A 26,060-nucleotide genomic window follows, 5' to 3' on the forward strand; every position below is an offset into this window, starting at 1 on the left:
ATGTTTTGCAATCTTACTTTTCTAATGTTCTGCATGAGCGACATGAATGAAACAATGGTGAGAATAAGTTTCTTATAGAATAGAAATAAAACTAGTCTAGAAAATTGATTGGCTTGCGCAAAGCTTCATATTGATTAAACATGCGTTGGTTCATAAATGTTAATTACATGATACAAAATGAAACTAGCCTACAAAATCAACTTGCTTGCACGAAGCTGAACATAAGAAGAAAGATATGTTGAATATGATAAAGTCTGTCTATAGAGAGTTGAATTGGTTCTATTGCTTGGAATCAAATTATCCCAACCATTGGACTACAAATGCAATATATTGGCGAATGTGAAACTACCTAGCTTACATAATTTCACTTTTCTAATGTTTTGCATTAGCAATATGAATGAAGCAATGTTTTCTATGCGAGCTAGAACTGATATCATTCACTACATTGTAATCACTTTTTGAGCTAGCAATTTCTAACACAAATCAAGCTCTCTATTTTGTCAATGACTATATCAATGAATTTTGTGTTTTATCTTGCAACAGTCAAGTAGAATGCGTATGAAACTTTATAACCTTCACAGAAATTTAGGATTTCTTAAGAGAAAATTGTTCTAATAGGATTCATAACCCTTATTCAATGTTTGATTACTATGCATAACATCTTGTCCCAAACTTGTATTGGGATTTATTTGTACAAACCTTGTCACCATCTTCCTCTATGGGGATTTATTTGTACAGACTTATTCTAATGTGTTCATGACATACCTCCTCAGCCCCTACAAGAGAATGAGCAAGTGTTGTCCTTTAAAAATGAAAATGAGATACACTTTTCAATACAATTCACCATTTTGAAGAAAAAAGTTATTTAGATCAATCCTGCAATTTAACACCTCACTGATGCATATTCATCAATACATTGGTAAATACAATTAAGAGCATCACAAGGTGTTATAGAGAGAAGGTTTTATGTTACATTGAGTGAGACTCATGTTAAAGTGCCTTGAAGAGTGACGTAAAATATTGAAAGAATGATATAATGATATAATGTTATAATGTTAATAGACAATCAAACAGCCAAAAGAGAGTGATTTGTTATATACTCTTCAATTGGGGTGGCTTCACTACGTACGGTAATTGCACCAATGAAGACGACGACAATGGTGATGTAGTATTCTCAAAGGGAATTTGGAAGGTCAAAGCTTTGTATAAACAAACCTCATTATCTTCACAGTAATACACCTGTCGCAAATACAACTTTTGTCGTTAGACGGAGCAACAACTAATGCGACATGCATGTGCTATGGTAGAAAGAAAGAAAGAAAGAAAGAAAGAAAGATATATTAACGTCTTTTAAGAGGCCAAAATGGCCTATAAGACCAAATAAGAGATTATATCTTAAGTGTTGTCTCGTCTTTGAGAACAAATCAAAATAAAATAAATATTACACAGTAGAGAAACCATGATGACTTCTTGTATGTAGCTTCGAATGTGTCTGCGTGATGGAGAGGAGGAATAGAGAAAGTGCATGTGAGAGAATGGGATAAGGGAAGTTGTATCAATGACACTTCAAGGCAAATGTGGCCTCTGAAGAATGAGACCAAAACTGCACATACATAAAAGGGAGTTTAATTTGGAGGGGGGGGGTGAGAGAGAGAGAGAGACCTTGCAGCTGATCTGAACAACAGCCAATGCCTCTGAAGACCTGGTGAAATTAATTGTCGCTTGTCCTTCATTGATAATGCCTGATGAAGGCTCGAGTATCACCTGTTTCTCAGGCTCTACCTCCACCTCAAATTTACTTGCAACCTCCTAGATAAAGAAAAGAATTGTCTTATTTTGGGCAGCAACGGAGAATGAAAACAAATTCTCACATATAATGAAAACCCTATTGGGGTACTGTGGAATAAGTTGAAACCCAGTGACGGCCAAATGAGGTACAACCTGCCAAAATTCATGATGGCAATTTCCTATGCAGGATTATTGAAGAAACAATATCCAGTTACATTTCATTCTTGAGAACTGTTGACTAGGCAAAAAGTGTCAGGCAGAAAAATATTTAAATGCTGGACGAGTTTTGATTATGTTGCCATTGATTGTTCTATTGATCTTTTTGCATTTCCAAGCTTTCACAGAATTGTGGATAATTCCTTAAATTGAATTCATTTACAAACTAAAAATGTTTGGCACAATATCATGTCTCATGTATCACCAAATTTTAGAATGCCAAGTGAGAATGGGGTTTAGGTCATTGCCATAAAACGTTTTCATTCACTACATGCAGATACATATGCTCAGTTGATTTCTTTAGGATTTCTTTAGGCCTCGATTGCCTCATTGCATTCATGCGTTCCTACATTTGAACTCCCAATTTGGATGTATTGTGGATGTTCATCACATCAGACATAAAAATTCAAGAATGATAAGAAGAAAAGACTAATTCATTTACTGGACGAATTTATTTACCTTCGAAAAATGATATCCGGATGGGACTGATAATTCTATCTTAAAAGTTCCAGTAGTAGCTTTAATTGCCTCCACCTTTATCATTTCTGCATCACTGGATGATCGGCGACGAAGGCGTCTGGGTTTTCCTGGTTTTACTTGGGGTGGTTCCACACCTTTCAATTCAAGTGTTGATAATGTTGCAACACTATCCTTTCTTGTATCTAGGACTCGAATAACACTATTATTTGTGTCTGCAATGTACAATCTGCCTGAGAAAGAAAACAAAATCCACCCATCATAATGACACTGTACTCAAGGAAAAGGAGAATTGAGAATTTCAAAATTCAGATCCAGCAACAAGGGATAGTTTATTTTCCTGAATTTAAGAGCTCTATGGAAATATAGATCAGAGGTCATGTAATAATTTAATAGTTAGCATACCAAGAACCTAATAATTAATAGTTATCTAAAGTTTTTTGCTGTATGTAATCCATAAATCTTAGACATTCATTTGTAACCTAAAAACTACAATATTATTGAGTTCCTGGAACCCAAATTCAGAAGTTAAAACCTATGATTTAATAATTGTCGCATCTTTTAGAAGGTGACACGAAATGTGGTGAATTAAATTTGCACAATATTTTAGTGCTTCCCTTGTGAAAAATTACATTTGGGGCATCCAACGAGAAGGAATTTTGCAATAATCATTCAAAGAGAGAATCATTACCATTCAGACCCATCGTGAGTCCAGCTGGTTCAGAAAGCTGTCAATACAAACCAACATCAAAATGAGGAGAGTAGATACTGCACTATATTAATAAGGATATTCCATTACGAAGATGCTAGAAAAATGTTAAGGAAAGAAGCTACAAAGACATAAAAAAGGATGAAATTTATGCTATATTCCTTCTGTAAATATTATGCTTATCTATATTTAGTATAAACAGAAAAATATATCTTTATGAGCAAATGATTCGATGATCAGAAACCACTTTAGTGAGAAAAATAATAATCTACCTGACAAGAAATACTAGCTCCATCCTTGAATCCAGCCTTTCCAGTGCCTGCTATTGTTTTCACAACTAAGGTGTTTGGATCCATTACTTTAATTTTATGGTTGTATGAATCAGTTATATATACAATCCCATCTGCACCATAAAGTACACCCAATGGATGCTGAAATTGCGCGCTTGTTCCTATACCATCCTTGTCCCCAAACTATAAACCAAACAGTGCTTTATAGCAACGAGTATCATAAGTTTAAATATGCATCAAAACTTTGTGGCATGAAAAACCTGAAAAAGATTGTCAGCAAATAGTGGATCTCCCCCAGCAAGCAACCGTGACCCTCCTGTCAATAAATTAACTGCTCTTATAGAGCTACTTTCACTGTCTGCAACATAGAGCTCCTTGGAATCTGATGGACAAGCAGGATTCTTATATGGTAAGAATGATTCAAAAGTATCATCAATATTTTTGGCATTAACTAGTAATCCTACCTGGTGAAAGAGACAGGCCAGAAGGTTGAGCATACGATGTCTCTTTGCCCCTGAAACAAAAAATCATATGATTCACTTGCTCTCACAGCAGTAATATTTCTCTGCATGAACCATTGCAAAACAAATAATAATGCATAAGGTACTTGGTACATCCGTCATAAGTATCTGCCTTATGTACCAACTGGCCCCTTGTGTTACCGTCGTCACCCTTGTTTTTTATCTTTATTTTAAAAAGTCTTATACAATACATGAAGCCCAACAGAATTGCCATGTAGCCTAATTCAGATGGAAATACAAGAATACATATGTAAAATGCCAAAGAGTCAAGGTGGCTGAGGTGCTTGCACCTTGATAGTTTTTCACCTTGAAGCTGATTAATAATTGTGTGCAACCAGGTAGAAATTGTTTCCAAAGATAATACAACACAATGCGTAAGGACCTCCAAATTCTTGCATTCACATTTGTCCCTTACATACAGCTGAAAAGTGTCAAAGTGTGTAATTCACGTGACAAATGTAGTCTTGCCACACATAATGATGATACATAGTTCTGCTACACACACGTTGATATTCTTCAATGTTCCATCTATTATACACGTGTGGATTTGCATCGTATACTAGTGTCCTGTGTATCTTGCACAAGTGCAACTCTATTCACACCTCGGGTCCAAAATGAAGCATTCTCAAAACGGTCAAAACATGCAAGCCACTCCATGTGTTCTCTAGATTTGCCACCATTATTATTGTTTCATTATAGGTCACCTATCATAGAATTGGACTACACAGAGATAAAGCAATTTTATTATACCTTTTACCATTTAAATTGCGTTCATATCCATCACCACTAAGCACTTTGGTACTACTATCTGAAACTGTGTGCTGCCAAATTTGATGCTGACCTGCCATAGCTATATACACAATTCCTGACAGAGAATCATAGCAAACGTCCCATGGCGAATTGAGAACCTTCACAAAAAAAATCAAAATTTATATTGCATATATAAAAGAAAACAACTGTGGGAAAGTGATCTGTGTTATTATAAGAAACATATACAATAAACTACAGAAAATATGGCCATGTGTCATGGGTTGCTAGAGAATGCCATTGGCCTGCTGTGGATCCCTCAACTAAACAGGTGTCTCTTTTCCAGTATACCACTTGGACAGACAGATTTTTTTATTATGTACAGATGCAAAGAATATGAATGCCATCTAACTTCAGTAATACGAACAGTAATACAATTTTGCTTTATCATCTAGCCTGACAATGATAGCTATGAGATTTCCATCTGCCATCTAAACACCCCCTCCAAATTCATAACGTGAGAAGAGACTATAATTCAACTTGTAAAGAATTAAATCTTTAACGAGGCATGAATAAATAAAATGACAACAAGTTCTGCAAGATAATCGTAAAAAAGCATCGAGGTTTACTGGGGTAACATTTTATTTTATTTTACATTTCTGTGAGTGACTCCAACTACTCTGAGTATAGATCAGAAAGGACAATAAGCCTAGAGAATAAACCAAAGTCATTTTAAAAACAATCAATAAGACAGTAAATATATCTCTACGATGAGACATTGTCTGAAACAATGTCACACCTTCATTTCCTGGTGACCATTTTCAGCCAATGTCACACCATATAGATATATGTACTCTCTTATTGATTATTTTAAAAATGACTTTGGTTTATTCTCTAGGCTCACTTACTATCCACATACCCTAAGATTTCTGCAAGTGAACTATATAACAAAACAAACGCACAATATAAGAGCATTCCTATGATTTGAGTTCCACCATTTTAACCCAAACGAAAAAATCTTCTTACTCCAGGAGATAGACCAACCTGTGATGTTCCCTTTTTACCACCTTTGTAATCCGACCCTTTAAGTCCATTCCCAGCAAGTGTACGGACAGTTTCATTCACAAAGTTGATCTCCCTGTATACCAAAACATTTATGTTAGCAACCATCAAGTAGAAAGAAAGAAATATATATTAACTCTGAAATATCATAATGGCATGTAAGACTTGATAGATATTGCAACAATTTATTAGGTCTTAAATGGAAGTAAAGAACAATGCCATTCTACTCTTACTTTCCCATTCTTAAGCATGGATTATTGTATGTTTAAATAACCGACCATCAGGTTTGGTTCTGGATTATTGGAGTTGAAATTGCTGGCCTCTGAAAATATCCATCATGGGTTTCTCCAATATGAGAAGGCTGGGAGGACAAGGACGGAATTCCAATGGCATATGATGATAGCTTTGATGTTATGAACAGATGCACATTGGGTTGGTTCCATCTGGCATATATGACTTCTATGACAAAGTGCCTGTAATTCTCATTCTTTCTTAGCATTGTAGCTCCAATTTGGCTGGAATGTTTTCATATACATAATGAGAAGTGAGTGTCCCTACAAAGAAAAGCGGCACACATCCTGGATCACTGTAATTACTCTCAGAGAGGTCGAAATCCTTTTCTACAGTGACAATAATAGACTGTGCAATAACATACATAATCTTCCTCAGATTAACTCCTGATTGTAAAGTTTGCAGATGCAGTCATCTGAAGCTGAGCATATCATCAAATCTCTATTCTCCGTTGATGAGAAGTTGTCCAGCTTTGCTCTATCACTATGGGAAGAGTATGTGGCACATATCTCCATATACTTGTCCTGAGTATATTAGAAAACGACTAATAATAGACAATATTTGTGCCTAGTTGAACTTTTGGGATGAACCCAAGTTCAGTTTCTAAAATAATCATATCTATCCTTAACACGTTATTTCTCTTTAACTTGGTCAAATTAAAAAATGGATAAGCAAGGCTATACATAAATGGTAGGACGGCATCCATATCCATTGGAACCAAATTTTCATTTGTGAATACCAATATATTTGATGGCATACAATTATGTGAAAATGCTTTATTCTCATAGTTCGGTGTGGCTTTACATAGACATACGATGTAATCTCTCGTGCAGTCTCATAGGTCAAATTTAACCTCTTATCAGAAATTAATATATCTCACTGCTACTTGCATAGATGATGCAAGAACCAACTGGAGTTCAACGGGGAGCAGAAGTTGGGATAGAGCAGACAAATAGCAAACCCTGATTGTGAGTCACCGTGCAACACAAGACTAGAATACCTATGTGGTTGGGTCTGCTTGCGAAATTCACAGGAGATCTGGAAAAAAGTCATTTGTAAGCTGGGATGCATACTCTTAACTACCTGACGGATATGGGAAGATTTGGCATCAAATTTGGCCAAGGGACAAAACCATCTGGATTTGCAATTCCAACTAGGTTCATTCACTCATACTCATCCTCAGATCCCCCACACGTTATCCTCAATATTATCCTCTCTCAAGCTCATTTCAATCATCCACATTCTCACCTTCAAATCTGCTCTCATATATCTACCCACACAACCTCTCATCCCTGACATTTTTATCTACTTCTGGAGCCTAAATTTAACTGGATCTGCGAGCCCCATTAGGATCAACGTTCCATCTGCTTCCACAACCCACATTGAGCTGATGCTCCATCCACTTCCAAGAGTCCATTCCAGGTCGAAGTTCTACCTATTCCATGAGCCCTCACTAGGCTGATGTTCTGTGTGTTTTCAAAGGATCTCTCTGAGTAAATACTCTAATCCATCTTTACTTATGCAAAGAGACAGCAGTGTAAATTGACATCCCATTGGCACAATTGGCAGATTCGTTCCTCCATAGCTTTGCATGTGTATCTGCCTGTCTCAATCTTTGCATGCTTATCTTGATCTCTTGTTTGGTCTTATAGGCCATTTTGGCCTCTTAAAAGACGTTAATATATCTTTCTTTCTTTCTATCACATTATGGAGGTTATGAGAAAGATCTCTAGCATAGGTCAATCCAGAATGGAGAGTTCTCTGAAGCGAGGGAAGCACCTATTGTGGCAGGAGATAATGGCCTTATCTGTCGATGACAAGTTTGGTGAGATTGTTGTCCATGGGGCTGGGGCCTACTTGCATGACAAATTGTTATTGCCCAATCTATTATAACCCCTTTGTTAGGTCCTGGTCGGGAGCCCATTTGTGTAGCCCTTGATTGACATATAGCATGAGTAGGAGTGATGGGGCTAACGAAAGTCGTGATTGTTCTTTGTTGATGAGCTTGTGTGGTTGTATTGTTGTCCAACAACTTTTCCGTGTCTTTTGAGTTCTCGCAAGAAAAGTCCCAAGCATCGTTGGTCTTTGTATTCCATCACTTTGCATAGTGGGTCAAAGCCTTGCTTAAACACTATAGTGACAAACATAGTGTTTTCAGCTTCCACTCCCTGTTGACACAATTGGCAGATTCTTTCTTCTAGACGTATTCATGCATATCTGTCTACCTCAATCTCTAACTGGTGTGATGAAGCTTGCAACTCCCCTATCACACTGTGCAGCGCGTAGGATAGATGTATGTCCATATAAGATGATTCCATCATCTGACGTGTGTAAAAAGTATCTTATAGTGGGCCATCTTCCTACCAAGTGATATTTTAGGGTTGATCCATGTTATCTTGTCTTCCAAGTTAATAATATGAGAGAGATGTATATCCATATAAGAGAAAAGGAGAAAATAATTAGTGGTATTAAGCAAACCTTAGTGCATGGTTCTCCGTATCTGCCACATATAGAACATTCTTCAGTGGATTATATGCTAAGCCCTGCAAAGAAAGAAAGTAATGTGCTATAAGAACAAAAGAGCAACCACAGCTGAAGAAGTTATCTCATCTTGGAGGGCAAACCACAATAAATATAAGAGATTAGTAATTCTGCACAAGTTGTTAATAAGTAGTAATGCAGCATGTGTACATGTGCAACAATAAAGTGTCTTTGTGGTATTTTAAGACTAATATCATGATGATTCAAAAAATAAGGTGGAAACAACTCCAATCACTAAATTTAAGTATATATATATTCAAACATTAAGATTCAATAGAGTAGAGTAACAACAAATCCTACTAGAATATCCTGAAGTCCTAGAATGCTTCTAACTTCCATTATAGGTGTTTATAGTTATATTCATTATGAAATGAATGACCAGACATAATTTACATCGTCATTATCATGATCTCTTCAGCGTCAGTAGTAAATACAAAATCACCCAGATGAAATCCTTGATGAACATGAATGGTGCGCAATCTATACTTGTATCTTATGAATGGTATAACCTACCCAAAGTGCTGTGACATACCCTTCAATCGATGTCCTCAATCTCCCTTAGAACTTGGAATACAATCCATCTTCATAATTATCTATAGACTAGGTTGGACTGGCTAATCTTTACTTGTCCACCAAATGAAATCCTTGATGAGCATGCATGGTGAGCAATCTATACTTGTATCATATGAATGGTGTATCCTACCCAAAGTGCTCTGACATACCCTTCAATCGATGTCCTCAATCTCCCTTAGAACTTAGAGTACAATTCATCTTCATAATTATCTATTGGCTTCTTTACATTCCTAAAAGTTTTTTAATTTAACTTGAACTCGTCTATATTAGCATGTCTTACCTCATCAATGCTTTCATTAAGCACATGTTTGACAACAATATACTATTTGCTCCAACTGCTTCGTGCTCAATCTATTGTTTTTTTTAATAAGAGTAATGTGCTCCAGTTTCTCTCACATGCTCCTGATGGGCAAATTTGAGCTCGAGGTGAAAATCCCAGTCTTCGAAGATAATGATAGTCATCCAAACTATTCTAACAGAGGGAGTTTGCAATAAACTACCTCCTCCAAGTGAACGATGATGAAGAGGCTGCTTAACCTCCTTTGTTATTGTAATTATTCCGTTCTTTATAAAATTCTCAAGGAGACTCCTCAAAGGAATGCATCAAGGTCTTTCAAAAACTCAGTTCATGTGCCAAGGCGGATCTCTGTATGATGGATGAAGTAAAGCTACAAGCCCCAAGAATGGGCTTCTTCATCCAATTATACTTCTCTAAAAGATCTAAAATGTCTCTTTTCACATCTAAAATGTCTTTTGTATTCTTTTAGGTTTATTCATTCCAACTATAACATAATTTTTTCGGATCCTGTAGCCATACTCTTACAACAGCAATTACCAATTCAAGTGAAAATCGAGTTCCCTTACTTGAGGTCTATTAAAACAAGCTTCTTCAAATGTTCCATCTTGCAAACCTTCACCACCATTGCCCCCAATTTGCTGGATAAATTTCCCATCAAGGTCAGTGACTACCTGGAAATTCAGAAAACATGAACTGAGCATGAAATTAAACAAAGAATAATGGCAGCATTATCTGTTTGATCCTGAACATACAATTCTATGATGGTTGCTATCTGAAATGAAAAGACGATTATTGGCAAGGTCTGTGCAAAGTTTCCCAGGAAACTTTAGAGGTGATGAAAGCAGCCGTGTATCTTTGTCTTTTTCCAATAACTCAGGAATGGGGTGGTAATCTAAAAGTTTCTTGTCTCCATAATATTGAAAAGCTGCATTCACAAAATCATCCAGGTCCTGAAATTAACGAAGAAAACCCTTGTCCTTATTAATGATCTTATGCTCATTCATTAATTTATCTATATAACACAAATACGATTGTAACCAACCTTACGATGACCCTCCCCCGAAAGAGTTGCCAAAATCTTGCCACCAGGACTGACCACCACCAAAGTGGGCCATGAATTGATACCAAGCTGTCGCCACATCACCATGTCACTATCATTCACAACCTGTTATAGTCTAAGTTAGACTTCTAAATGGGGAATAATGGCTATATCATAAAAACGTTTATCCTGCAAACAGATGCAAGACCCTGTAGCAACATCATGCAATGCAGATGTTCCGTATGTCACATGCCAAGTACTTGCAATGACAACTTTGATATCAGTTAACCATTCTTGCAAACATACATGATAACCATTTTGCATTTCCAGGTCCTCCATCCTGGTAAATTGTGAACGTTAATTAAAAAGCATGTCCTTAGCTAGTCGGGTATCATGGTACAATTCTGATCATAGGACAATGGATTTCTCCTATGATGCCACAAACAAACTCAAATTTGCTTCCACAAGATAAAGAAACAGGATATTCTGATAGTTTCTAACAGAATTCAGAATGGATTCAGGTCTAGAGGCTTCAGTTCTAGAAAGGTTACCTTTCCTCCCCAGACCTAAAACACAATAAAGCATTCCCCAAGGACTTGCTTGGAAAGAGGTGCAGTACTCTGTCCCATAAAACTGTGACAACCTAGAGGATGTTGTCCACAGCCTCAACATCTCAAAAATCAAAAGCCATTAATTCCCATTATAGGAGTCATAAGTCACACTAGTATACCCTTTTGATCTAGAATTCAATGAAGCACACAACACAATTTTATCTTTTAATTTATTATGAACTCCCTACATATTTGTGATGAGATACAACTATGGCAGTTTAATACATTTCTGATGTTTTTGTATCACGCATCATTTGACATTTTGGAGTTCTTGCAGGGTAGTTTTCTAATACCCAGTGGTTTTTCATCTTACGTATTTCAAACTATCAGGATTGTCAAACATCAAAAACAATTATCCATAAAAGGTAACAAATAAAACATTGCCGTAAACATTTTCCATGGCACAAGCTTTATTTCTTCTACGGGGCAAGGAATAACTATTATCCTTGGTGCTGCCATCAACATCAAACATGGAACACGGTAGAAATACTCATATGGGAAATTATTTTCATGTAAATAGCCTTTTGACTTTCAATGTCTAAAAGTTTATCGCAAACTCTACTGTCATTAATATAGAACAGTAGTTCATGAACAATATACATAGAATATATTTTTTCATTTCTGCAATTATTAAAGCAGATGTTTAAGTTTCATGATAACAATCAAACGAGATGTGAAGTTTCCCATGACAGAATTAATCACATCTCTATTCACTATTAAAGTCATATACTAATAATCAGGCGTTCTAAAATCTATATTTTTCTTGAAGATAAAGAATAACTATTCACATTCAATGTCATATTCAACACCAATAAAGGAATGCATTACAAATTATCATACGAGTATTTAATACTTTTTCCATTGGAATAGCCCAATGACTTTAGCAATTGTTTCCATGCCTAACGGATGAAGTGTTTAAACCCTGGTAGAGTCAAAAGGCAGGTGCCAAATACCGAAACTCTTGGATTGCAAGACACTAGAAAACAATTTGGTAAGAAGACCAGAGCAGCATTTAAACATTCATTGCACTTAATATACTGCATATATATCATTCTCTTAATGGCAAGTAATACCTATTAATGCTGGTTGATATCATTATTAAACATCCATTAATGCACCAAAATAGGAATATTTACTGAGTGATATTTATTTTATTTTGATTTGTTGTTCTCAAAGACGAGACAACACTTAAAAATGTAATCTCTTGTTTGTGTGTGTACACTCCTACCTTGTATATTTTTTAAGTGGTAGGCTTTTGTTTTGCAGAATTGCTTCTACTTCTTTAATCCCTCCTATGTGTTAAACCCTATAATTGTTTCTAGTTTCTATATCTCTGCCTTCAGGTATTTCAGAAAACTGACATTCTATCTTCTACTAACAGTTCTGCTTTAAAACAGTCATTTGGGTTATTATAGTAGATAACTAACACAAGTAGTGTCCGTGGCTGTGATTTCTCCTAAGGATATGAAGGTGCCCAGAAGTTATTCTAAAGCTCTAACTCTCGATGTCAAGAAGGATATATTGTCGGCCGTATTGAAGAGATCCCATGGAGCTGTTCTTGTCGGCCGTATTGAAGACATCTACAGTGAAGTCAAAAGAAACTTTGACTGAAAACGATTAAGAAATTTCATGGAACATGATGGAGCTAAGTTGTATATTTTGATAAGATAATACATGTCATTCTCGAGAGACTTTCTTTCATTTTTGGCTAAACGACCTTTCCTATACAGTCATCACTCAAATGCACTTCCACATAACAAGACACCTGATTCATTTTGACAATGCTTTTGTTAAAAGAGAAGGAAGGGTCACATCGTCTCCTTTATAAGATAACTATACATAGGCTAGTGGAAGAACAAAATAGAAACAGACAAATATAAGCATACCGGATGTTTCACATTGTATCTCAAGACTGCACTACGAATGGCACTCAAATCCTTCTCATTGTCAAATTTTGCAGAGTGCACTCCAATAATAGAAAGCTGCATTAGATTTCAAAGATATTAGTTAATTTCGACTAAATTCACAGCATTAATTTACTAGTATATAGAAAAAAATTGGCGATTTTGATATAGACTCATGTGCCTTGTTATGAATGTATTGAACCTATTTTCAATCATTTTGGAATTTTGGAATTTGTGGCAAATTCTCTTTGTTAATGTATTAAACTTTAAGTTTGGTCTCAAAACCCTTAAAACCTATTTAATTAAGTAATAGTTCTACGCAGACCAACGGCAGTCAACCTTAAATTTTCACCTGCCAGAAGACTTACCGGTTCATCCCTGTACTTCTTTTCCAGGTATTCTAAATCCGGTAATATATGCATGCAATTGATACAGCAATATGTCCAAAAGTCTAATACGACCACTTTTCCTACCAAATCCTGAATGAAGTGAACATCCACACAGATAATATATCTGCCAAATAATGAAACACTAATCCACTATTAGAAACTAAAGTTATCTTGCCAATACAAAATACCTTCTGAATTTTGAGGGGAGTTGTATTAAGCCATTCTAATTGTGGCTGAAATTCGGGCACCTTTTGTCCACCACTACAGAAATAATATGACCAGTTATGATATGTTGCAATCCACAGGATAAAATGCTCCAGAAAACAGAAAAAGAAATTGAATTCACCAAGAAATTTATCAATTCTATTAATTACCGGGACTCTAAATCAGTTATGTACTTCACAAATGTTGCAACACGATCAGCGCCATCAGCACCTGACAATAAAATTTTATTACTCTTTCCAATAAATGCATACCAACTCTTGACAAAAGTAGATTTTCTTAATTGGAACATTTTGAAAATCAGAATTAACTTTCCAAAAACCAAAGTCACTATTGAATTACAAGAGTGCCTACAAGCCCCATCACCCTCTTCAGTAGAATACTATTGTTCTTTAAGAGAACATCTCTTGCTTAGGTATCTTCATTTTTGTGATTGTCACTCACATTGACTAGTTAGCATAAAAAGTTATGATCTTTGACAGGTTCCACAGGCCAATATTGTCTTTTAGAGACATTAATGTACCTTTCTTTCTTTTACTCATTAGGATAGTGCATGTCCACAATACTAGCGTTGCTCTTCTGAGGGAAGTACAATGCACAGTGTATGTATCAGCCATTGCCAGGAAACTCAGTTACAACGTTAAGAGACACCACATAAACTAAACCACAGTGATGAAATCATGTTGTCTACCATGCCTGTGGAATACCAAGAAAATGTCAGCATAAAGATAGATCTGAGCAAATGAATGCCTGGCTTGGACTGCAACCAAAGGACTGCTCCTGAAGACAGGTAGCCCCTCTGCAGCCCAGCATGGGATAGTAAACAACTCATCACATGCCAGTGTGCAACCATGGAAGCAAGGAGACAAGCAATTGTAAGCATGAAAGGAAAGTGATAAGTGTAGGCTTCTACTCAAAATAAATCATTTGGTGACTGACATTGAGAGACCAAATGTAAGACCAAAATGACAGAAAAAAATGTAAACCCAGTATGTAAACAATGCCATAGTTGCATGGGCATGGTACCCCATCAGCGAATCATGTCACTCAATCCACACAATGTCAGCAAAGAAAGAGAATTTACAGTCACCTAAAAACTTTAAGCAGCATATCGCATTTGTACTTTACAAGAACATTGACGCACATCAGATGATAACATCCAGTCCTAAATCCCGCACCAAATGACAAAGTGGTCTACCCTCACAAATCCAGTCACCATTGTAAGACTGCTGATCAGTAACTTGCAGATCCACTGCTTACTGCATCCCCAAAGAACCAACAACCCAAATACGAATCCATGGGAGAACCTTGCATCCACCTGATGCAATCTAGTACTTCGGGATGTTTGCAATATGGTAATCCACTTTTATTTTCAGCAAAATTGTGAAGCCACAGTTATCCGAAAAACAGGTATTCACATCATTGATGGATCAGATTCTTATCAATTTAGACGTCTGAGTTAGAGCATATTTTGCTATACCTAATTCCCCATAAAGTGGAGGTCTACGCAGGTTGTTCTACAACATATTTTTAGTTGGAATTTGTAGATTATCCAGGATGACCCCGATGCCTAGTGCAAGTCCGATGTGCCACAAACTAAGATTACATAAGATGTGTTATCCTGTCTTTATTCAAGGTTTCGTTGTAAGCTGGTTAGGATATTACCTTGCAACTATACATGCAAGTTGGTTTTTGTATCTGCGATCTAACCCTATATATGCAACATAACCCTATAAATAATCCTCCAAAGTAATAACACTTTCCATAACATTCCCCATACCTTCTAAGATCCTTGATTCCCCACAAATGCTCCAATCGGAGTAAGTTTTTCATAGTTGTGATCTAACCCTATATCCACATCACAACCCTACGAATAATCTCCAAAGCAATTACTCTTCCCATGCATTCCTGAATCCTCCAGAGATCTTTGGTTCCCCAGCGATCCAATTGGAATTTCTGGTGTTGTAGTTTAGTTCCATTAGATAGTTGAAGAATGTACCCAGTCAGGGTTAATGATGAAATTCAACTATGCGCTATAATGTGTGCAGAAGCCACTCAATATCTTTCCACAAGGTATAACACCATAATCGGAGTTCTAATCAATCAAAACTACTCGAATTATAAATGATTCGACAATTATTTTTATATTATTTATTCTGCAATCAGTTATTCAAACAACTTCTACAAGTTTATGTCTTTCATAATTAATAGGCTAATGAAAAGAGTTTTATTTCAGCATAATATGAGATGCATCAAAATAAAATGACACCACAAGCCATATACCAGTACCACTTGCTATAGATGGCTGGAAGAGACCAAGGACTGCATTCATAAGAGCTTTTGGGGATGCATACGACATAGCCTGTAAGAGTATCAATTTTCCAATGACTGTCCACTCAAATGAACACTTAATATATGTAGTGCGGATTTGGATATGTACATATCAACTACCCTTAAACTACAATATTGAAGACAGATAATGTATTCCATGTATCAAGATTCAGCTAGCATTATTAAGAAACTTATGAGATTCAAGATCACGGTAATAAAACATTTTCTTTCCTTGTAAAATCAGTCAAGGTAGGGGGATATACCTTCCAATGGGTAACTGCCACATAAGAAGTTGATAATGCAACTGCTAGGCTTCCATACTTCAGTGCATTCCGACGGGTTACAGTATATCTACATTTGGGACATATACATTAGGTAGAATCTGGAAATTACGAGAATAAATATAACACATTCTTCAGGACAAAGTTGCAACAGCTTTTACAAAAGTACTTATATCCTTTTTTGCCTCAAGTAATATTATATTCTTTTTTTCTCTGTTGACTAGGTACATGTTTTTCCTTTTATCCTTACTTTAGCAAGCTGAAGTGAAACCTAGTGCAAATGCCAATCAAATCTTATTTAGAAGTTGCAAATGGTCCTTCACAAAGTTGCACATGGATGTGTGCCAAGGCCCAAGGATATAATAGTATTAAAGATGTGTACAAGAGTCTTTTGTTAGTATGGTTCTCTGGTTCTCGTCTTATGACAAGCTATGCCTACATAACTTGAGGTCTTGTAAGAGCATTGGTAATGTCTCAAATGGAATTCTACAACACAAATTCAAGTGTCTATCTTCAAATTAAGTAAATGAATCGACAAGAAAATGATATGACACTCATCATATTATGTCATTTATTCTGAACTAAAGTTTCAAAGGTCACAGTTACTTAAACAGAAGACTCACCCTGAAGGAAAAGGTAGCTGCTCATCAAGGCTGCTTTCTTGGATAACTTTAGCCTGAGAATCTTCAATCCTACTTGATGGTGTTCTCACTGTATCATTGCAAGAATGTCTAAAATAAGAAACAAGACATTCTCAAATCTTCCCTTCCATGCATGGACTCACGACTCCTGTAGAAAAATTTCAGTAATGGCCTGAAACAAGAATTGCAACTCATTGTAGGCTACATACTAATTCCAAAGGGAGATTACTTTGCTTAATGCACTCCATCACAATGTATGTCTTTCAAACCTTGAAGACATTGTATACCTGCTCTAGTCTTACCTAGCTCGAGAGCAAAGAGGAGACTTGCCATTTCACAAAAGTGATCAGCTAGAATTACTAATTTAGAACGCATAAGACAATTTGTGGCTCACTGCTAAAATCATTGAATATAAAGGTTCAAACGGTTTAGCATTATTTCCTGATAATTTATCAGTTCGATAAATGGCCTACCATTACATCAGTGTAAAAAGATCAAGACCAAAAAGGTGATTTCCTTAACAATCAGTTTTTTTATAGTAGTCACCCTTCATTGAACTTTGTGAGCATATAAGATTGAGTAGTTGGATATAAATGATAGACAACAATAAATCTGAGTACTGAGTTCAATATCTCCATGCTTGTCACAGATGGTTTCTTTCGTATATATCTTCATAATATAGCCTGAATGCACATGACATAGCATCGATAAACATGATAATATAACTATCTTGCAGTTAATAAGCCCCATTTCTTATACCTTACTGCAGTTAACTCAGTATTATGGAAAGTTTCTATGGTTACTAAGATAACTTTTGTCAGGGCACATGACAAGTAGAAATGCCAGTTCTGTTTGAGGTAGATTATTTAGTGAGCTTGGCCATGTGAACTAAGTTGCCTGAATGGTTCATTACCTTTTTCGTTTTTCAGGGTTCTTTTGGGATATCTGCAGTATGAGCTGCAACAATGAAGATTCAAAAAACGGGTTTTTATTACCAGAAAACTATGGATTAGAAAAAAGATGATCTGCCCAAGATCATCAAGAATGTTTCTCCCTTGTAGTTCAAATTGACCATTGGTTTATTCCAATAATAAAGTATAAATGCACATGCCCAGCAGTTAGCTAGATCATCTCTATTGATTAGTCATATATCATCACAGTTAACTCGGTCATTGCAAAACTTGAGGCATGATTAAGATTTGTCCAGGCCTACGGCCACCAGTAATAATTTGTGTGAAGTTTCAGTTTGATTAGTTTATTCTTGTTCATAGCACAAAAGCAACAATAACGTTTAAAATAGAATTAGGATCTACTAGTACAAGACTGCATTAGAAACATGATAAAATGATATGATAGATTTTACATTAACATAATAGAATCATAGACTTCTTTTAGAATCCATCTGAAAGAAGACACAGAGATTCCAAAATCCTTAAGGAACCAGGGTATTTGAATTTTACGCACTTCAAATGCAGTTCAATCTATGTGATCCAATGAGCATTTGTGAAAAATACAGTTCTTGCTAGTTCAGCAAGCATCAATATTCACCAGGTCCTGGAAGATTGAGGATTTCATCCAGCTTTATATCTCCTATGTCCTTTTTAATGAGGGATGGATTTTCCTGCAAAAGCTTATCACTACTCAAAGTAGTAGTAACAGCAATGCATCTGTACAGAACAAAAACAAACATTATAAACTTAATTCTACGGTACATACTAGAGAAGCATTCTTCCCTGAATACAAAACCACACCTCATTCCAGCTGCCTTTGCAGCCTGGAGTCCGGCTAGAGCATCCTCCACAACAACACACTGCAAAACAAATGAACACTTTCATAATTTTAGTATTTACATTGTTTGCATAAGCCCTCAGTTACAATAAGAGTTCCACTAACAATAAAGGAACTAAAATTGTAGAAAATGTACCAATAAACCATACCTCATTTGTGAGAACACCAAGAGCTTTAGCAGCAGCTAGAAATATATCAGGTGCAGGCTTCAAGTTTTCGAATGCATCAGCTGATACAATTGCATCAAATCTGTAGGAATACATGCACAATAAAATTGAAAATCAGAAGTACGAGTTCACATGAAGATGTATAATTAACATGCCGCATGTGAATGGTCTTGACCATCACTGAATTCTTCTCATTTTAGGTGACCTACTTCAGTAAGCTCCTAGAAAAGGAAGACGCCTACTCTTGAGCCAGCAATGCCACATTCCAATCAGATAAGAAAATGGCAGTAAGTGGATTGTCATATTCCATTCTTCATCAATTCAGTTCTGACTCATGCATCAAATTATGTATGTGGATAATCAAATATGTTAGGTTCCTAACTTCTCTAACAACTGTTTATAATCGCAATGCATTATGAAACCAATGGTCCAAAAGCACTGTGGTGATCATAAACAATTATTGTTCTCTTGACTGCACAGTTACTAGGTTTAGAGAGCTCAGTGCTTTGTGTCATCCTAAGTCATGCTTCATGCGGATATAGTTAATTGTGGACAGTCTGCTGGATATTAGAAACCATCTTCAGATTGAAAGCTAAAGGGATCAGCTTGGACATGTTTTCTGCTACTACCTATAGGGTAGTCCACAGACACCAGGCATGTTAATTCCTTTTGAGAACCTCTTACCAAAGCCGTCAAAAAGACTGAACTGCTCAACGCAATTACATCTAGATAGTCTTTCATAACACCGACAACAATGTAGATATTTCTTTTCATAGAAAAGATATGGAGAATCCTCTACAGATATTGTTTTGCTGCAACAAACCATTAAATGGTAGATATTACAGACTCAAAAGAATGATGATAAAACAAAAACAGCATATTCTGGAGGTTTGAAGCAACAAGAGATAGCATATTGCATCAGTAAGACCATATCCATAGAAGATATCCATTTTGATGCCACAAGGACCTAGTAAAAGGAAAGTTGCTTATATAGGCCATTAAATAGATGCATATAAAGTGTTTACTCAAATGAAAGCCTAAGGTTCAGAAAAATAATATGCCTTAAAAGTTAGATCGAAGCAGTTAGTAGTGACCAACTGAAAAACATACTGTAACATAGTTACCACACCAACGTCTTAAAGGTGGGATTTAAACATCTGCCTGCATTGCCTCACTAAATCCTTTTGGTTTTATCCACCTGTCTTTGGTTACCACTTGCTGGTTATAAACTCTCATTTGTTTTGTGAGATGTACATTACATTCTGACTTTTCATACTTATCTTACTAAATTTCCTCCACTAATGAACATATAGAAAAGAAATATAGAAAGACATATTAACATCTTTTAAGTGGCGTCAACGGCCTATGACGCCGCACAATACATCTTACCATGTAATATTTTCCTTGAGGACAACAAACCAAAATTAATATAGCTAAATTTATTAAAACTGCCACAGATATCAGACTTTCTTATTAACAAAGCACTTGCAAACAAACTGCATAGGGGATTATGAATTTTTCAAATACCCACTCCACACAGTTTATTGAAAAGGATATTGCCATTCTTCAGGATTTATATTATTCTAACAAAGACTTCAATAGGGCCTACCGGAGTGACCAAGAGGAATATTTATACAATAATATATATACATGTACAAGACTACTGTATGGCCTCAAGAGACATACGTAATTAATAGGACTAAAAAGGTACAACTTGAGGGACCTTTGCAGAATAATATATTCATAAGAGACTACTGCATGGGATCGCAAATCATATGCAATGAAGAAGATTGACCGCTTTTATACAAACCATATTTATACAGTTTGCACCTGTTTAACACGGTTTGGATTCATCCTATATGTTTGCTTTGTCTTGGGCATATCCTTTTCTTAAATTGATCGTGCTAAATTGCACATGTAGTCAATTCAAAACAGAAATTTTCATTTAAAAACAGCTGCCCTATATCCTGCAAATAATATTCTCAGAAACTTACAAGGAGACAGACAATCCAGCAGCTGCTAAGTTAGCATCTATCTTTAGCCGATCAGCACTTGAAGCAAGCGCCACTTTTAAGCCTGCATTTCTGCACTGAACTAGCAAAGCACAGAAACGCCATTAATAAATTCTTAACATACACAAGTACATTATTCATGAGAGTGTGGAGTTTAACTAAACAGCACATACCTGCACAACTAAATCTCCTGCTCCAGGAAATCCAAGGCCTGAGTTTGGCTTAGCATACTGTAATGCAAAATGTAGGTTAGAATAATGGATCAAGCTGTTATAAGTATAACATGAAAAGTTGTAACCACATCTGCATATTATGGCACCCAAACAAAAAACGAAATTGTTGAGACTCAATGGCCAAAGGCAATCCCACCAATCAGTTGAAGTGTACCTTCTCCAAGTATATTTGGAAAAAACGAGACTTGGCATGAGTAACATTAAAATCCTTTACAGCATAAAGTTTTGCAACCCCTCCCAAAAAATTTGCTTCACCTGAAATTGAATAAAGATATAAGTCTACACCAATTAACTTTCCTACTCAATTATGCTACACATGCCTAGGTTATTTCTCCTACAAAATACCTTACCAAACCCATGCCTAGTCGAGCCTATATGTGAACTCCAAATTAGCTACAAACCACCCTTGCCATAAAATGCCAAATACATACCGTTCAGGTTCTTGGCAAAGGGTTATTTTTAGTCACATTTTCAGATGTGCAGTAAGCCTCCCTTTCAAGAATACTTGTATCACAGCTTCAACCTCATCAGAATTCAGTTCAAGGTCAACCCGTCACCCATCTCCATACTGCATCTTCACTTGCACACTTAACAGCAAGATCCTACAATGGTCTACCCAACCACTGTATCAGAGCAACATGACATAGTCAACCAATGATTGATGTGCTTATGCCTCTGGACCAAGCTGAGGGTTGCTCAGAAAGTGTTATAACTATTGGGCACCCTTCATTCAGGCGGTTTAAGTATTCAAATGCCTACATATAAGCCTCTGAACTGTGTTGAGGGTTGTTCAGCCTCTGTCCCACATGTAGTGTACCCTGCATGTAAGAGGAAGAGATTGGCACCAAGAGTAGGGGGGTGTGTAAGATGCGGCCAAGTAGTGAGGTTGGTCAAGTTGTGAGCCTGAACCTTAATTTTTTGGCATTTGGATGGCTAGAACAAATTTAGAAACCCAAATGTTAATCATGCAATGCAGAACGAAAGAAAGATATATTAACGTCTTTTAAGAGGCCAAAATGGTCTACAAGACCAAACAAGAGTTTACATCGTAAGTGTTGTCTCATCTTTGAGAACGACAAATCAAAATAAAATAAATGTTACTAAGTAAACATAAAAGTAAATAAGATCAAAGAGAAAAGGAAGATATATTAATTTCTTTTGAGAGGCCGAAATGTCCCATGAGACTGACTGAGAGATTGAATCTTAAAATGTTGTCTCCACCTTCAGAACAACAAACTAAAATAAATATGAAACTGCCTAAGGCATCACATAATCTCATTAGCTAAGCATTTGACATTCTGAGCATAGATAAATTGAAACTTCTACCTTGAAAGTATCTCCTACATACGCCAATCTAAGATGGAGAGGTCTCCAAAGTGAGGGAGCACCTTTGGTTTTGGGTGATAATGGCCTTGATATTTCTCAATAACAATAGTGACATGCCATATGGTCCATGTTGTAAGATTGTGCCAAGTTGTGAGGTTAGTTCAAGTTCTTTGAATATTACAGTTTTTGGGTCTGGATGGCTAGAGCAATTGGAAGCATTCATTTGTTAATCAGCAAACACAGAGAAAGAAAAAGAAAGATATAATAATGTCTTTTAAGAGGCTGAAATGGCCTATGAGACAGAATGAGAGATTACATCTTACAATTTTGTCTCCTGCTTGAGATCAGCAACTAAAATAAGTATGGCTAAATCAGTAACCTTTCCTGAGGAACCACAAAATCTCGTTAGATAAGCATTTAACAGTTTGATCTTAGATGAACTGTCTTACATTGGCCAATCTAATCTGCAGATGTCTCCAAAGCAAAGGAGCACCTTTCATGTTGGGTGATAATGACCTTGATTTATCAATAACTGGATGACGGACCATGTGGTACAAATAAGGATGTCTCCTTATCTATTGTAACCCCTTTCAAACGTTGAGGTCCCAATTTGTGTAGCCCTTGATTGACTTGTAGCATGAAAAGGAGTATCAGGGCTAAAGAAAGTTGTGATTGTTCTTTATTGATGAACTTTTGTGGTTTTATTGCTGTCCCTCAGTAAGTTCTCTCTATACCTAACTTGAGAATCTCGCATGTGCCAAAAACCAGATTCTCTCGTCTCTTTTCTTTTCATCTTATTTACTTTTATATTTACTGTGTAATATTTACTTTATTTTGATTTGTTCTCAAAGACGAGAAAACATTTAAGATGTAATCTCTTATTTGGTCTTATAGGCCATTTTGGCCTCTTAAAAGACGTTAATATATCTTTCTTTCTTTCTTTCTTTCTTTCTTTCTTTCTATGTCTCTTGATTTCTAGCAAGAATAGACCCACATATTGTCAGTCTTCAAATTCCATTACCTTGCGAGGTGGGCCAAACCCTTACTTGAGTAGGCATTGTTATCTCCCTTTATTTCATAAAAACCAATAACAGTCGCAAAACATAGTGTTCCGCTGACTCTACATTCAGATGGCACAATGGGCAGATTCATTATTCCATAGATTTGCATGCATATCTCCCAGTCTCAATCTCTAACTAATGTGAAAAGATCATAAGCTACCCTATCACATTACAAAGTGCATGAGATAGATTTGTCTCCATATAAAAAGGTCTGATGATAAATCCATCTAATGGGGCACATTCCTAACGATATGCCTTACAAGACTGATTCCCGTTCCCTCTTTGTTCAATTTAATGATATCAGTTTAGATTGCTGATATATTGGAACGTGAGTAGCGCACTTATAGCTATGCCATGTGATTGGAACCATTCTTGCATTTCAGCATACTAACAATCATCATCTCCATGTATTACCAGCTATTTTGATGACAAAAATGCCAATCTTGAGCACCTTTCTTTTGGGGTGGGAAAGGTTTTTAAAGACACCTCAATTATTGAAGCCTGTACTATGTATTACACTATAATAAAGGATTCTCTACTTAATTTCCATCTAAATTATCTCTTAATTCATGTCTTCGTTTTAGTTTCAAAAGACCCAACAACATTGCACACATTTTACAATTTTGAACTAACAGAACAAAACTTCCACGCATTGTGATGAATTGGTCACAAAACACACAAAAATGTTCCACACATTTAAATTGATTGACCAAAATACCGATATAATGACCATACATTATTTAAAGTTCACATAATACCCAGAAAAATGCCACACATTTCAATGGATTTGAGTTGAGAGACATCAAGAGTTCATAAATTACAAAAAATATCTACATGCTTAACAAAAATCCACACATTTCAATGGATTAAACAAGCGAAAATTTATAAATAAAAATTTATCCATTCTTTTTCTACTGGATTTAACCAAAATTCTACACATTTTATTTGGATGCTTTAGCCAATAAAGAAGAAGAAATAATAATTATTTCAAAACAAAGCTCAAAGAAAGCATCAGAACATACCAGTTCCCATGAAGGGGAAAAAATCTTCTTCGACAACCTTCACTCCAAACTCAGCAAAGAGATCTACTGCAGCAAGGCGAGACCTTTCTTCGCTATCGCAAAGAACACCATCCATATCAAAAAGAACAGCAGAAACTCGATTGGGTACCACCTCCTTAACCTCTGATGATTCATCTCCAACAGCAACAGAAGAAGCTACAATGGTTCTTCCTTTGCAATGAAAGCTCGAAACTCGAGGGGATGGAGACGATCGAAATGGTAGCAGGGACGGGCTTCCCCCACGGCGAAGAGAAGAAGAAGGCGTGAGGGAGAAATGCGAGCTATGGTGTGGGATGGACGAAGAGGGAAGAGGTGAATTGGGGTTAGGGTTAGGGCAAAACACAGAGAAAGAAGCCATGGAAGCTTAGCTCAAAACGCCTTCTCTTCCTCTTCTTCGCTGCGCAGTGTGACTGTATCGCGTATATATTTCCCACGTGGCAAGGCGTTATCCAAGGGATCCACGTTGGATCTGTTGGAAGGCCACGTGTGCAACCACGTGGCAGCCTCCCTACTTAGCACTGCATTTTATCATGTTGTAGCCAATTACAAATTTAGCGTCTCTCTTTATTTCTCTTCTGGCTACTTCTTCTGTATTTATGTGTATGTATCTGTCGGACACTCAGGTCCCATCTATGAGTAAGTTACTATGAGTGGCTACACATGCCCTATGACTAACAACACACTCCCCGATCGTAAAAGGACAAGTGGAAATGTCCCACGATTAGGAATGGGCACGGTTTCGGCTCAAACCGAACCGAACCGTTATACCATGGTTTAACGGTTTATTGGTTCCAAAAAAATTATAATGGTTTGGTTTGGTTTGGATTTTTGATAAACGGTTCAGGTTCGGTTCTAAAACTCGGGTTTATAGGTTTGGTTTAAAAGGTTTATAGGTTTTTGGTTAACTTTTGTTTTACCTTAATAGTTTATTGATTTAATGGTTTAATTAATGGTTTTTTATTGATTTAATAAATTTAACTTAAATGCTTATTTAATTTAATGTATTTTTGTTTATTTAGATGTTTAATTAGTTTAATTTAAGTGGTTAGGTTTAAATTGTTTATTAAATGGTTCGGTTTGGTTTCAACTTTTCCCTAAACGGTTTGGTTATAAATGGTTTGATTTCAACTATTTCTTAAATGGTATGGTTTCAATACTGAGAGTTCATAAACGGTTCGGTTTCGGTTCAGTTCGGTTTCTTTGCCTTGAAACCGAACCGCGCCCATTGCTACCCACGACCATACAACACACCTACACACACTCACTCGATTTGGGTAATAAAACAAGAGGGTCGCCTTGTGTGCATCGTAAGATGCGGTTGCATATTGCCCCCTCCACCTCTGTCCCATTTATATAGATTTTGCATTCTCTTTTTCTTTTATCAAAGGTTTAGACCATGGTACTCAACTACCTCAAATTGTATGTTATGTTATCTTGAGTCTAAGAAGTTCAGAAAGCCTTGCTAACAGTTAGAAACTATT

The 26,060-nt window shown here is 36.3% G+C and overlaps 1 protein-coding gene across 2 annotated transcripts; it reads right to left on the bottom strand.

Moving 5' to 3' along the window:
- Positions 1-846: 846 nt before the first annotated feature.
- LOC147863940 (haloacid dehalogenase-like hydrolase family protein) lies at positions 847-24,991 on the bottom strand. Of its 2 annotated transcripts, none has more exons than XM_087319574.1 (27): positions 24,541-24,991; positions 21,286-21,386; positions 21,072-21,128; positions 20,881-20,975; positions 18,869-18,968; positions 18,683-18,741; positions 18,480-18,598; positions 16,914-17,001; positions 16,273-16,360; positions 15,968-16,040; positions 13,831-13,891; positions 13,645-13,717; positions 13,436-13,546; positions 13,050-13,145; positions 10,556-10,678; positions 10,266-10,463; positions 10,080-10,184; positions 8,580-8,644; positions 5,793-5,886; positions 4,752-4,909; positions 3,945-3,994; positions 3,741-3,862; positions 3,463-3,663; positions 3,173-3,209; positions 2,464-2,714; positions 1,663-1,809; positions 847-1,239 (listed from the first exon to the last, which is right to left on the bottom strand). In XM_087319574.1, exons 1-27 carry the CDS (start codon positions 24,935-24,937, stop codon positions 1,093-1,095), a joined length of 3,216 nt encoding a protein of 1,071 aa, XP_087175700.1. In that variant the 5' UTR covers positions 24,938-24,991; the 3' UTR covers positions 847-1,092. The 2 variants fall into 2 exon arrangements, with proteins under 2 accessions (XP_087175700.1, XP_087175699.1); XM_087319573.1 differs by having other exon boundaries at positions 15,962-16,040.
- Positions 24,992-26,060: the final 1,069 nt, after the last annotated feature.

Source organism: Azolla caroliniana, unplaced genomic scaffold (genome assembly GCF_043228905.1).
Source record: "Azolla caroliniana isolate FFs.n. ecotype wild unplaced genomic scaffold, voAzoCaro1.0.p SCAF_5, whole genome shotgun sequence".
Classification (NCBI taxonomy): Eukaryota; Viridiplantae; Streptophyta; class Polypodiopsida; order Salviniales; family Salviniaceae; genus Azolla; species Azolla caroliniana.

Coding starts and splice junctions, on each gene's coding strand:
- LOC147863940 (XM_087319573.1), bottom strand. CDS start 24,937: ATGGCTTCTTTCTCTGTGTTTTGCCCTAACCCTAACCCCAATTCACCT. Junction 13,547..13,644: donor CTCCCCTCAAAATTCAGAAG/GTATTTTGTATT, acceptor CACTTCATTCAG/GATTTGGTAGGAAAAGTGGT. Junction 10,464..10,555: donor CGGGGGAGGGTCATCGTAAG/GTTGGTTACAAT, acceptor CGTTAATTTCAG/GACCTGGATGATTTTGTGAA.